Genomic DNA, 15,300 nt, shown 5'->3' with positions numbered 1-15,300 from the left:
CTACCCAGCATGGTGGCACAGTGGTTAGCACTGCTGCCTCTCAGCGCCAGGAACCTGGGTTCAATTCCTGGCATGGGTCACTGTCTGTGTGGAGTTTGCACATTCTCCCCGTGTTTGTGTGATTTTCCTCTGAGTGCTCCGGTTTCCTCCCACAGTCTGAAAGCTTTGTTGGTTAGGCACATTGATCTGAACAGGCGCCGGAGTGTGGCAAATAGGGGAATTTCACCCATCCACAAGAGATGGGTGAGATCCAGAATTAATATTTCTCATCAGTATTTACTGTTGAGAAAAGCATGGATGTTAGGGAACTTGAGGAAATAAATAGTGATGTCTTGAGGACTGTACATGTTACAGAGAAGTCTTAAAGTGCATCAAGGTCAATAAATCCCCACGACCTGATGAGGTATATCCCAGGACGTTGTGGGAGGCTAGGGAGGAAATTGCAGATCCCCTAGCCGAGATATTTGAATCATCGATAGCTACAGGTGAGGTGCCTGAAGATTGGAGAGTGGCAAATGTTGTGCCTTTGTTTAAAAAGAGCTGCAGGGAAAATCCTGGGAACTACAGGCCAGTGAGCCTCACATCTGTGGTGGGTAAATTGTTGGAAAGTATTTTGAGAGACAGGATCTACAGGCATTTAGAGATGCAAGGACAGATTAGAGACAGTCAACATGGCTTTATGAATGGAAAACCATGTCTCACAAATTTAATTGAGTTTTTTGAAGGGGTAACCAAGAAGGTAGATGAGGGCAGTGCTGGTGATGTTGTCTACATGGACTTTAACAAGGCCTTTGACGAGGTACCTCATGGTAGGTTGTTGCATAAAGTTAAATCTCATGGGATCCAGCGTGAGTTATCTAAATAGATACAAAATAGACTTCTTGACAGAAGCCAGAGGGTGGTTGTAGAGAATTGTTTTTCAAACAAAGGATAGCAGAATTAGAGGGCACAGCCTCAAGATAAGGGGGGGGACAGTTTAGATCGGAGTTGAGGAGGAACTTCTTCACTCAAAGGGTGGTGAGTCTGTGGAATTCTCTGCCCGTTGAAGTGGTGGAGGCGACCTCGCTGAATATATTTAAGTCACGGATAGATAGGTTTCTGATAGACAAGGGAATTAAGGGTTATGGGGGAAAAAGCGGGAAAGTGGAACAAGCTGCCAGAGGTAGTAGTAGAGGCGGGTACAATTTTATCTTTTAAAAAGCATTTAGATAATTACATGGGTACGAGGGGGATAGAGGGATATGGGCCAAAAGCGGGCAACTGGGATTACTTTAGGAGTTTTTAAAAAAATGGGCAGCATGGACAAGTTGGGCCAAAGGGCCTTTTCCATGCTGTAAACCTCTACGACTCTAGCAGCTTCATTGCAATGTTAATGTAAGCCTTACTTGTGACTAATAAATAAATAAACTTTAACTTTAACTATTCACTTAATTTCTCATCCCTGGAACCATTCCTGTGAACTTTTTCTGCACACTCTCTCCTGCCTTCACATCCTTCTTAAAGTGTGGTGCCCAGAACTGGACACAATACTCCAGTTGAAGCTGAACCAGTGTTTTCCATAGATGTAACATCATTTCCTTCCTTCTGCACCCCAATTTATAATGCCTAGGATGCCATATGCTTTACAACTGCACTTTCGACCTGTTCTGCTACCTTCAATAATTTATACACTCAGGTCCTTCTGCTCCTGCACCCTCTTTAGAATTGTACCCTGTATTATATGTTGCCTCTCTACACGTCAAATTTTATCTGCCACTGGCCACCCATTCCACCAACCTGCCTGTCCTTTTGAAGTTCTGCACTAACCTTCTCACAGTTCACAATACTGCCAGGTTTCTTGTCATCTGTAACTCTTGAAATTGTGCATCAAGGTCTAGCTAATTAATATACATCAGGGAGAACAAGAGTACAAACACCAACTCCTTGGGAATGCCACTATAAAATCTTTTCCAGTCTGGAAAAAAACATCCCCCACTATTCTCTATTTCCTGCCACGCCGCTAATTTTGTATCCATGTAGTTACTGTCCTTTTTATCCCATGAGCTCTAACTTTGTTCACAAGTCTGTTGTGAGGCACCATATCAAATGCTCAAATTTCTTTCCACATTTCCACCTAGTATCTCTTATTGCTTTCTTTGTGCCCCCTTGTTGCATTGATAGCTTTCCCAGCTTGCTGGATTACCACTTTTCCTTGCATTTCTGCAAGTCTTTTCTTTTAACTTGATAGTGTCTCTTGCCTCACTTGTTGACCATGCTTACTCACTACAGTGCAGAAGGAGGCCATTCAGCCCAGCGAGTCTGCACCGACTCTCTGACAGAGCATCTTGCCCAGACCTTATCCCTGTAATCCCACGTAATAACCCCACTAATCCCCATAACCAACACATCTTGGAACACTAAGCAGCAATTTAGCATGGCTAATCCACCTAACCTGCGCCTCTTTGGACTGTAGGTGGAAACCGGAGCAACCAGGGAAACCCACTCAGACATGGGGAGAATGTGCAAACTTCGCACTGACTGTTACCCAAGGATGGAATCAAACCTGGGGCCCTGGCACTGTGAGGCAGCAGTGCTAACCACTGTGCCATCGTACTGTCGTCTTTTCTCAATTTCCCTGTCCTTTCTAAAAATGCTGAAACCTGGAATATTTAACTCCCAATCATGTTCAGGAGTGAGCTAGGTCTCTAGAATAACTAATGCATATTATCTTTCATATAGCAAAGTTTTGCATATTGATATGCACTATGGGATGAGAAATTAACTGCTGATAATATAAACTTTAACCTGATTGGAATACCTAGACTTGTAATGCGCTGACAAAACCAACTGAAGAATTGCTGCTAGTATTTGCAGTGACAGAAATTAAGTAGAATTAAAAATAGGAAAATTATTGAGATGTGCACTTGATGTATTCTCCTGCATCTCTATTCCAAAACCACTGTTGTCTCCTTTTCCCACCACACTAGTTCTCTGCATTTCTTAATCCATTCCAACTATTTTGCTGCTAAAAGATTGGTGGTAGTGTTGCTTAAAGAACATTTTTGCAATTTGTCGCAAACTCTTGTACAAGAGTATGTGTTACCATAAGGAACTAGTTACAGTTCTTCTAATGGCTAAGGTATGTGGAAAGAATCTACAAATCCTTAACATAATATGTGCTATTGAGCCCAGATGAGATCATCATCATAAACCTTCCCCACTAAATACTTGCATGGAAATCTCTTAGAACCTAATAAATGTAAAAGAAGCTAAATTTGTGAAATAAAAATATTTGAGAGATTGCCAAAGATAATATAATATGCAGAAGGCCAGATCAGTAAGATCCCAGTGGGAGATGTTCTTAGACTCAAGCCATATGCGATCAAATGCTACAAAGTCTCTGGTCCATTTCACCTCAAATATTAACTACATAAATTTAGTTTTGACAGTATGTTGTGATACTGCAACTTGAATTGGTGAGACAAACAGAAGTTAGTAGTCTGCATGCATTCAACAATAGTTTCCCAGCCTGCATCATTCTTCTCTAAGTGTGTGGGACAATTAGCAACAAAACAGTAAGGCAGAAGATATCAAGAGATTTCCGGCATATCCATCATGGAACTCACTTGTGCCCATCTAAATGTAATTCTGAATTCCTCATAGAAATACCATCTAAGAGTGTATGGTGTGAGAAATATTATTCTTTCTTGGTCTCTACCTCTCAAAAGTTCTCTATAATCCTGAAATGCTGTTAAGATTTCCTTCATTTGTTATATGTAATAAAGTCACAAATGTATATGAGGAACATATTTATAATTTAGCTGCAATAATTTCACCTTCTCCATATTTGTTGCAGTACAAAGCAAAGGTCCATTTCACACTGACATGTTTGCCTTGTTGCAGTTTGGCTATATCTTATTAGTGACAGTTTGGAGCAAAATGGGCCTTTCTGTCCGAAGGCCAAGTGGTTTTTGAATCAGCAACTCACAACAGCTCACAATGATTCCTACAGAAACTTCAATGTGTGGTTGTTACTTTATTAATTACTGTTTAATATAACATAACAATTATGCCTAAAACTTACTTAATATCTACATGAATCTCCACACTGATCAAGTAGTCAAAATACTCCAGCCTGAGAACAGGCACAGTCATTATTGTTGCTTCCCAAGTTAAACTTCACCGGCCCCTGATCTGTCCCATTTCTTCTGCCACATCTTACTCCATCTTTATGACACCAAGTTCTTCCTCATGCCCATTGCTCTTTGTTAATTCCAAAATGTTATCTTCTGTCCTGGAGTTTAGTATATATCATGATACTTGTGCTCCAGTCTACTTTCTGGTATGAACCTCATTCTAGATCCCTGCATTTTTGCATCATCATCTATAAAGAGAGCAGAAGGTATGAACCAATTCCCTATTGCTTTTGAGTGTTCAGAAATAATCTGCAAAACTGTGGTGTTTTACATGAGTGCCTCTCACATTCACCTTACCTGTTCTGCAAATATAGCATGACTCTTTTACATACAAGCTGGTATGTGCCTCCCTCCTGCCTCCTGAAGAGAAGTGACCTTGAATGCCTCTATGTCAATGAAGGTCAACATTAATTATTCCAGGATTGTCAGGGGCTTTATTGTGTTGGTTCTGTTCCAGTGCTGTTGGGGACCCTATTGCTCAATGTGCCCTCTTAAAACAATTTAATGACAGGATCCATTGAGTTAAACTATTATTAGTGTTGCATTAGTTTTTTTCTATGTATTATCATAGGATACCAATGTGTTAAAACAACTTTTTTGAAAACAGTGCATTAATTCGATCACTGTTGCACAATAATGTGTGTGTTGCAAATGAAGTAAGCATAACTTCCAGTATTAAAATCTGAAATACCTTAAGTTGCTGCATTGAATTCTTTGCATATAGTCCATGCAAGAGATTGCAGAATTTGCAATTCCATTTTTTCATTGCCTGGGTTACAATCCTTAAATCATGGTACACCTTTCTAATAATGTAACAAGATCACATTTAAAAAAAGATTCCCAGCTGTGCAAGTATTATCACTGCATGTTCTGATTACTTCACTGCACAGTGTGTTCTGAAGAATTGGTGATTTGACAGCATGCTTAATTAATCTTCAAAATATAAATATGAACTGTAGAACTGATACACAATGATAGGTTTCACTAAGCAAAGTGATCAAATTTGGAGGAATTAAATCTGCCAGTATGATTGTTGGTTAGACGGAGGGGTGATGCTTACTGATTGAAATGGTTGAACTTTATTTCTCCTGTACCATTTTGTGGCTTTGATTCAAATGGCTGCTCTAATCTTACAAAATGCTCATTCAAAGCTGTTTAATTCCTAATCTGCAATGATGCAGAATGAACCTGAACCATATATCTGAAAGTATTTTGTAAAATCCAGAACTAGATTCTTTCTCATGTGGAAGTCAGTATATAAAGTTATTAAGAGGCTAATTAGAGTTTAGTGAGTGTTTGTACTTCTTGTATTAAAGATAACAAATGTTTTTTTAAAACCATTCAAATTCACAGGTCATTAAAATAGCTCATTAAAATATCCATAAACTATTAACAGCTATAGGACTGATTCAGACTCCTGTGCCCTTGTTTAACTGAATAGTTTTTACCATATCTGACTCTTCTAATTGCTTAGCTAGTTCTTGTACCTTTAATCCAGCCAAAATACTTGATGGACACCCTGCTTTAAAACCTGCTAGAGGTTCACAGTTGTGCCACAATGACCCAATTTATCTCTTTGGCCAAGTTCTGTGCATGGTAGATGCTTGGTCTTCCTCTGGTATTTATATTGTAGAAACCTGATTTTGAGACTGTTGTCACAGAACAAAGCATATGAGAAGGAAGGTTCATGAGTTTGAAAGTATATTTGTAATCCTGTACTTGGGTCTATCCCAGGCCGTCCTCCGGGATTCCAACTAGATTCTATTCCTAATTCTCCCTGTGTCTGCCTGGGTTTCCTTTGGGTGCTCTGGTTTCCTCCCACAATCTAAAGATGTAGGGGTTAAGTGGATTGGCCATGTTAAATTACCTCTTAGTGTTCCAAGATTTGTAGGTTAGAAGATTAGCGGAGTGAATGTGTGGGGTTATGGGGATAGGGTGGGGGGAGAGCATGAGTTTGATGCTCCATCAGTGAGTCGGTGCAGATTCAATGGGCTGAATGACTTCCTTCTGCACTGTAAGATTTCTGTGATTCTAATAGGACACAGGCAATGATTTGTTCTCCTGTATTTTATCTCACAAAGGACATCACCACAATGGTGAAAGGGGGCAATGGGATATACCAGCTCAAAGTCCATAACACAGATATGAGAAAGTACATCTCCAATGAGCATCTTGGCCCCAGTTGCACAATATAGAAATCTTATGCATTCCATATAATTGTCCATTTAAAACCTCGTTTGTTACCAAATTAATAATATCTCAGTAGATTCTTTGGATCAGCATAATTTTAACACTGGCAATATTTTTTTGATGAGTTATGACTATCATTAAATAATGATGATTGGAAAATATGGATTCAAGTTTGAATTATTTCTCTCCCATTAAAAATGGTCTTTTTTCCTACAATCATAATGTTTGCTCTGTGACATTTTTCAATATTAGTTCTTATACTATCAACATTTGCAACCTAACTAGACTTCTAGAAAATGGCACATTTGGTTATTTCATCTTAGGTTTTATTTTGCATAGATGTCCATAGTTGGAAGCTAACAATATACATTGTTGAATTCCAGACTGGGAGGCACGGATTGACAGTCATGGGAGAGTTTTTTATGTGGATCATGTAAACCGTACAACAACATGGCAGCGCCCTACAGCAGCTGCTACACTTGATGGTTTGCGCCGGTCCAGCTCCATCCAGCAAATGGAACAACTTAACCGAAGGTACGTGAGACATTCAACTGGGACATTGACAAAAAGGTATCTACCCATCTAAATGGACATTAGAACTACGGAATATTTTAAGAGAGAGAAATATGACTGGACAGTCTTTCATTCTTTTCATCTGACTGCTTTTGAGTATTTAATGTGCCTTTAGTCAAGAAACTGTGTCTACCTATTTATTGGCTTCTTTCATGAGCAGTTGTAATCATTAATGATTTTGGATGGTAAGCAGCATTTTATTTACAGGTCACTCAAATGCATCAGAGTGATGAATCCTGCACTCAAAAGTTACTGCTTAATGTTTTACAAAAGGTTTAGGTACTTTTCACGGGAAGAGCAAAAACACTACCAGATAAATTATGATGATAGATTCTATGGCTTCCATTCAGCAATATAACTTGAATTTGTCAATATTGCAGTCACCTGAATCCCAATATCATCCGCTCACTTTCACTGGGGACCAAGAGAAGGAAAGGGAACAGAATTGAATTCCAGATCTGTTAGCATCTAGTAGCCGAGCTGGATGTAAATGCACAGAAACAAGAGACACATCAAGGCCACATGTGAACAGGAGGCAGGCCGCAAGTGAGCTGTATTATGAGTACTAATTAAATAGTGGGCCTCTATACAGATTATCAGCTTCAACATCTCAACAAAAACATTCTTTGAGAATTGGCTTAATCAGAAACTGTAGGTCTATGGCAACGTGATATTCATACAGGGGTACACTTTCTGCTGGAATTCCCCTGATCTTTTGCCTTGGCTCTGGGATTTTGACTGGGAATTGCAACATGTGGTCAGTGGACAACTGTGAAAAATGTTAATCCTTTTTCTCAGCTAGTAAATACAATTAAAGCTGAAATCATTAACGTAAGTCAGCATTGTGATGTGAAGAAAGAAGCAGGAACACTTGTAAAATGTATATATTGAATGTATATATTAAACTTGGTTGAAATGTAAAAGCACTCTTCCCTCCAAATCATTTCCTAAGCTTTAGGGGATTTTCACAGTAACTTCATTGCGGTGTTAATGTAAGTCTACTTGTGACACTAATAAATAAACTATAAATACAGCAGCTGTAAATATGTGCAACTAGGTTCCCAATTTCTTAATGGCACCAGTCAGAAAATTTGCAGGAGAACGTTGCTTACTCATTGGTTCCTCAATGTTTTGGAGCTCCCCTGCAGTTGGTTGTGAAAATGCCACTAACTCCATGGCAATGTATTAATTTTATTTGTTCATGTGAGCATTTATTACCCATTCTTAATTGCCATTGAGAAAGCAATGCCGCCATCTTGAATTGCTGCAGTCCATGTGGTGTAGGTACACCTACAATATTGTTAGGAAGGGTGTTCCAGGATTTTGATCATGAGGCAATGAAAACACAGCGGTATAGTTCCAAGTCAGGATAATGTGTGGCTTGGAGGAAAACCTGAGATGGTAATCCTCAGTTTGCTGATAGCATGCACCAGGTAAGGTTGTTCAATTTTTGGATCTGAGTTTTAGTCTTAGTTGAACTTAGTAGCAAAGGAGAGGGAAGCAGGAAAAGCTGGATGGTCCAGTAATGGCAGGAGTGGGATGTGGAAGTCTGATGGTCAGGTCCTCAAACAGTACAACAGTTGGGCTGGCAAGAGGGTGGTCAGGGCCTCAGATGGGAATACATCAAGACACTGACATGTGTGAGAGCAGGAGAAAGGCGGGAGAGGAGTTGCTCAAGGGGAGTCAGATTCCAGCCTATGGGGTGGAGCCTGTCATTGCGGCAGTCTGGTCCTGTGTGTCCAAGGGAGGAGGTGTACAACACATGGCAGACCACCAGTCAGGGAATGGTAGTAAGTTCAGCTTGATTTGATTTGATTTGATTTAATTTATTATTGTCACATGTATCAGTACACAGTGAAAAGTATTGTTGGCTGCACTATAAACAGACAATGCATATCGTACATAGGGAAGGAAAGGAGAGAGTGCAGAATGTAGTGTTACAGTCATAGCTGGGCGTCAAGAAAAATCAACTTGTTGCAAGATAGGCCTGTTCAAAAGTCTGATGGCCGCAGGGAAGAAGCTGTTTTTTAGTCATTTGGTACGCATCCTCAGGCTTCGTATTTTTTTCCCAGTGGAAAAAGGTGGAAGAGAGAATGTCCAGGGTGCTAGGCATCCTTGATTATGCTAGCTGCTTTTCTGAAGCAGTGGGAAGTGCAGACTGTGTCAGTGGATGGGAGGCTGGTTTGCATGATGGACTGGGCTTCGTCCACGACCCCTTGTAGTTTCTTGTGGTCTTGGACAAAGCAGGAGCCATACCAAGTTGTGATACAACCAGAAATAATGGTACATCTGTAGAAGTTGATGAAAGTTGTAGCAGACATGCCAAATTTCCTCAGTCTGTGAGAAAGTAGAGGCATTGGTGGGCTTTCTTAACTGTAGCATCCCCATTGAGGGACCAGGACAGGTTTTTGGTGATCTGGACATCAAAAACTTGAAGCTGTCAACCATTTCTACTTTATCCCCATTGATGGAGACAAGGGCATGCCCTCCACTACACTTCCTGAAGCCAATGACTATCTCCTTCATTTTGTTGACATTGGGGGAGAGGTTATTGTCGTCGCACCAGTTCACCAAATTCTCTACCTCTTCGCTGTACAGTGTCTCATCATTGTTTGAGATTTGACCCATAATGGTGGTGTCATCAGCAAACTTGAAAATCAAGTTGGAGGGGAATTTGGCGAAACAGTCAAAGGTGTATAAGGGTTATATAAGGGTGTTAGGACACAGCCTTGTGGAGCATCAGTGTTGAGAATGATTGTGGAGGAGGTGTTGTTGCCTATCCTTACTGACTGCAGTCAGTGGGTTAGGAAGTTTAGGATCCAAAAGGAGGAACCAAGCCCCAAGCCATGAAGTTTGGAGATGAGTCTCGTAGGAATAATGGTGTTAAAGACCGAGCTGTAGTGTATGGATAGGAGTCTGACATACATCTTTGTGATCTAGGTTTCCAGTGTTGAGTGTAGGACCAGGGAGATGACGTTTGCTGTGGACCTCTTGCAGGTAGGTAAACTGTAGTGGATCCAGGCAGTCCAGGAGGCTGGAATTGATTCATGCCATGACTAACCTTTCGAAGCACTTCATAATGGTGGCTGTCAGAGTCACAGACTATAGTCATTAAGGCACACTGCTTGGCTTTTCTTTGGTACTGGGATAATGGTCGCCTTCTTGAAGCAGGTAGGGATTGATAAATAGAGAGGTTGAAGATGTCTGTAAATACCCCTGCCAGTTGGTTCACGAAGGATCTGAGTGTTCATCCGGGTACTCCATTTGGGTTAGTTGCTTTTTGTGTATTGACTTTTGAGAAAGCTGCTCTGATGTCGGCAATGATGACCTCGGATACAGGTTCATCCGAGGCTTTCGAGACTGAGGGCATGCTCTCACAGATCTTTTCCTCAAAAAGGACATAGAATGTGTTGAGCTCATTGGGAAGGGGTGCATTGGAGCTGGTGAATTTACCTGCCTTCATCTTGTAGCCTGTTATATTGCAGACCTCGCCATAGTCGGCAGAGTCTTTGTGGCTGACCTGGGATTCTAGCTTGGTCTGGTACTGTCTTTTGGCATCTTTGATGGATCTCCATAGATCATATCTGGCTTTCAGAGTCATCTGACTTGAATGCCACAGACCTGGACTTGAGCGAGTAGCAGATATCCCTGTTCATCCATGGTTTCAGGTTGGGAAACACGTGGATTTACTTCTTTGACACACAGTCTCCACACACTAATGAAGTCAGTTACTGTAGTGGTGTACTCGTTCAGGCTGGTCGCAGAGTTTTTACATACTGACCAGTCCACTGACTCTAAGCAGTCGTGTGGGAGATCATCCAGTTCCTCCGACCAATGTAGCACGACTTTCTTTGACGGATTCTCCTGTTTCAGTTTTTGCTAGTCAGCCAGGAGCAGGAGCACAACCTTGTGGTCTGACTTGCCAAAGTGTGGGCAGGCGATGGAGCGTTAGGCATGTTTGATATTTGTGTAGTAGTGGTCTAGGATGTTTGGGCCTCTGGTGGAACAGGATACGTGTTGGTGGTATCTTGGTAGAACACTCTTGAGCTTGGCCTGATTGGAGTCCCCGGCCACGATGAACAAGGCCTCGGGATGTTTCATCTCAAGACTATTCGGTGTATATCACATCCTGGAAGGAGGGAGATCAACAATCCCTGAGGGAGGGTTGAGTGTTACCAAGGGCTGGTCAAGGTTGATGGAGGGAGGTGTTGTATGTTGGTTATGGCTGCCTAATGTATGATTACTGAGTTATGGCTAGTTCTGAACAATAACTGGTTTATTGAATGAGCATAATTAGATACATCTGTACAAGACTACATTCTAACTCAATCTAAGCCGTTCTCCTCCTCCACTCTCGGTTATGTGTCTCTTGTATCATTATGTGGGCAGAACTGTTTAGCCAGTCCCATACAGTAACCCTTTCAACCCTGAACACCTTAATACTACATCTCCCACCCAAGTCTTCGTCCAATAATATTTCATACTGGATTATACACTACCCCTTTTCCTCAGTGATGAAGTGTGAATACTTAATTCAAATTTAAACTGACAGTTGGAAGTCAGAGCTGAGAGCGTTCTGTGCAGCATTGTTTGTGAAATGGCCACACATGCACACATCGGTCTTTTTACATTCTTGAGGCTGGGAACCGAAAGTCAAACAGTATGAAAAGCAGCTCAAGTGACCTGACCCAGAGTACCATGACTGAGGAAGATATCTCAAGGAGCAGGAAATTGGGAGGGGGACAGGAGAAGGTTCCAGAAGGAAGTCCCAAATGGGGGTAAAGACAGGGATTAGAAAGAGTTCGCACAAAAGTAAATCCCAGGTAAGGGACAAAGCCAGGGATCAGAAGTAGGTCTCAATAAGTAAAGTTGAAGGAGTGGAGTAGAGAGATGGATTCTGAATTAAAGACAGAGGACAGAGCAGACGTAAAGCAAAGTGGACTTGAGCGGTCCTGAAGATCTGAGGAGGCAGACAGAGATTGATAACTCCTTAGTTTGGGTCCCTTGGTGCTTGGCATAGCCAAAGATCTGAAAGTCTGCTTGAAAGGTGCAGTTTGAGCATATTCAGAATTCAGGGAAAGGTGTCTCAAAAGGCAAGATTTAAACCTTGAAGATGGAATGTTGTTGAAACCATCTGAGTGAGAGTGACCTTTGGAGAGAATTCCAAGGTGAGCTTTTCAAATGTAGAGATTAGAAAGCCTCATAAGAAAGACAAAGTGTTTGTGTAATAGATTGACTTATAGTATGACAGAATTCTGGGCGGGTTGTTGAAAATCCATGTAATCTGCTTTCATTGCACTTGCCATTTACTTTGGAGTATGGGATGTCTTATCATAGTTTGTCTATTATTTCAGATGTACCTCATACTTACCCTGAATGGTAGAGTAGAAGATAATTGTTATGTTTATCTGTATGAATATATACATGCCTATAAAGAAATTTCTAGAGTAAAGGAATAGTGTAACTTGAATAATTTTCTTGTGTTGGTATTAAGATCTTTCCAATATTTTTGGCTAGTGTAATATAGTTTATTTCTCCAGCAAATACTTTAACTTTTGTGTTAAAAGTTCATCAGTTGACTCCTGTGAATTTGTTTAGTAGTTTTCCTCCAGTTGCAAAAGAAATAGCTAGGATATATCAAGTATAAAAGCAAAATACTGTGGATGCTGCAATATGAAACTAAAACAGAAAAATGCTGGAAAATGACAGCCTCTGTGGAGAGAGAGTAGAGCCAACATTTCGAGTCTAGGTGACCCTTCGTAGGATATCAAGCCAGGTTTTAACCTGGGATTTGATTTATCCAGTTTATCAGCTGAGATCCCAGCAACCAACCGCCCCTTCCTCCACTTTCGTAGCACCCCCCGCCCCCAAGCAGCATGATAGAATAATTTGTGGCCATATCAATTTAGAATTTCTGTGCCAATATGTCATGTGGTTGTTGCCACAGCAATAACAAGTCACTAAACTGCTATCACCAGCACACTTCTGATCAGGTCTCCCCACTTTAGACTTGACAGATTCCTTCAGCCAGTCGGCAGCAGGACCATTCATTCCCATAGAGAAGTTCTCCAGCATGCTTTGATACCATCGCCATGATAAAATCAATCTTACACGCTAGCTCAAAAGTAAGATTTTGTGTTCTTAGTAACTTCAGCTGGATTCTTTCATCAATCATTTCACACGCAAATCTGTCTTGTAAAGCATGATCTAACAATGCAATGTAGTGATAAATTCTTCAGTGCTAAAACATACTCACCCACTGTTTCATTATTTTTCTGGTTTCAGGTTCCAAATATGAAGCTTTCTGCTAGGTCTAGTGGTTTAGGATTAAAACGTTACTCAGAACTTGTGATATTTATTTTGCTTTATTGGAAGTGAGAGATTTGTTAACTTGTTTTACACCTCCATGCCAATCTTGCTGGAAAATCTCAGCAAGTCTGGCAGCATCTGTAAGGAGAGAAAAAAGCTAACGTTTCAAGTACAGATGACCCTTTATCGAAGCTTGAGCTTTGACAAAGGGTCATCTGAACTCAAAACGGCAGCTCTTTTCTCTCCTTACAGGTGCTCCCAGACCTGCTGAGATGCTCCAGCATTTTTCCTTTTGGTTTCAGATTCCAGCATCCTCAGTAATTTGCTTTTACCCATGCCAATCTTCATTGGTAATATTGTTTTTTCACATTGATGTCTTATTCTGATTTTTTTCACTTTCATTTTCAAGTTCAAATTTATTATTCTGAAGAACGCACCCATTCTTTCAATATATAATCCAAAGGGCGCTCAACCTCCATCGTACATTTCTAGCTTTCTGACACATCCCATGAATTCAACTATTTCCACCCACTTTCAAATATACCAGTGACCCAATAAACACTTTACTGTGACTGTCAGTAATAGTGATGCAGAAGCTAAGTCAATTCAATGACTCACCAAAGCCAGTGTAGTTGGCAGTTGAATAAATGGAAGTCAGCTCAAGCCTCGTACAATCCAGCAAGCATGTTGCTGGCAGTAACTTCATTTATCAGAGTCTCTACTGCTATTCGCTGCAAGCATCTTGCACTTTAATCCCATTTTGTTGCCAAAAATCTGTTATACATTCTGAGAGACCTTTAAAGAGAGACAAATAACAGATTGCATTTTCAATAACATCAATATGGACTGGGGATGCTCACAACATATAATTACATTACACTGAATTATGATGGGAAGCAGGTCATTGATGAAGCAGCTGAAGATGATGTGGCCTTGGGAACTACCCTGAGGGCCTCTTACAGTGATATTGGGGCTGAGGTGTTGGTTTACAACAACCGAAACTATCTTCCTTTATTAATAGCTATGGTTTCAAGCAGTGGAGAGTTTCCCCCTATTTTCTCTGTAATTTCAATTATGCTCGGGCTTCTTGATGCGACACTCAGTCAAATGTTGCCTTAGTGTCAAGGACCATCACTCCCACTTCACCTCTAGAGTTTAGATCTTTTGTCCATGTTTGGTTCAAGGCTAGAATGAAGTCAGGAACTGAGTTGCTCTAGCAGAATCCACACTGAGCATCAGTGAGCAGGTTGTTGCTGTGTAAGTGCTGCTTGTTAACATTTCCATAACTTTGCCTCTGACTGAGAGTAGACTGATAGTAGTTGGCTGAGTTGAATTTGTCCTGCTTTTTGTGGACAAAAAGAAACCCTGGGCAATTTCCCACTTTGTTGGGTAAATGTGAATGTTGTAGATGTACTGGAGCAGCTTAACTAGAGGTGGAGTTCTTCGGCAAGTCTTCAGCATGAAAGTGAGAATGTTGTCAGATCAATAGCCTTTGCAGTATCCAGTACAATCAGTCAATCCTCAATACCACATGGAGTGAATCAAATTGGCTGGGGGCTGGAGACACCCAAGAATACTCACAATCAACTTCCTAACTCACAGACCACTGGTGCCCCACAAGGCTGTATTCTCAGCTCCCTACTATACTCTTTATACACCTATGACTGTGTGGCCAAATTCCCCTCCAGTTCGATTTTCAAGTTTGCTGATGACACCACTGTAGTGGGTTGTATCTCGAACAATGACGAGGCAAACTACAGGAATGAGATAGAGAATCTAGTGAACTGATGTGGCAACAATAATCTCTCCCTCAATGTCAACAAAACGAAGGAGATTGTCATTGACTTTAGGAAGCGTAGAGGAGAACATGCCACTGTCTACATCAATGGAAATGAAGTAGAAAGGGCCGAGAGCTTCAGGTTTTTAGATGTACAGGTCACCAACAACCTGTCCTGGTCCCCCCATGCCAACACTATATTAAGAAAGCCCACCAATGCCTCTACTTCCTCAGAAGACTAAGGAAACCTGGCATGTCAGTCACGATTCTCACCAA

At 41.0% G+C, this 15,300-nt stretch overlaps 1 protein-coding gene across 3 annotated transcripts in view; it reads left to right on the top strand.

Annotated features, from left to right (window-relative positions):
- LOC145356680 (E3 ubiquitin-protein ligase HECW1-like) overlaps positions 1-15,300 on the top strand; it is a 434,978-nt gene that overhangs the window by 287,656 nt on the left and 132,022 nt on the right. For all 3 annotated transcript variants that reach the window (XM_080209562.1, XM_080209572.1, XM_080209579.1), the window contains one exon: positions 6,749-6,899. In XM_080209562.1, the coding sequence (XP_080065688.1) occupies positions 6,749-6,899 (151 nt within the window). The remainder of the gene's footprint in view (positions 1-6,748; positions 6,900-15,300) is intronic.

The sequence above is a fragment of the Carcharhinus amblyrhynchos genome, chromosome 2 (assembly GCF_965287045.1).
Source record: "Carcharhinus amblyrhynchos chromosome 2, sCarAmb.v2.hapA, whole genome shotgun sequence".
NCBI lineage: Eukaryota > Metazoa > Chordata > Chondrichthyes > Carcharhiniformes > Carcharhinidae > Carcharhinus > Carcharhinus amblyrhynchos.
The sequence above is the reverse complement of the archived record's forward strand: the minus strand, read 5'-3'. Positions and strand labels throughout refer to the sequence as shown.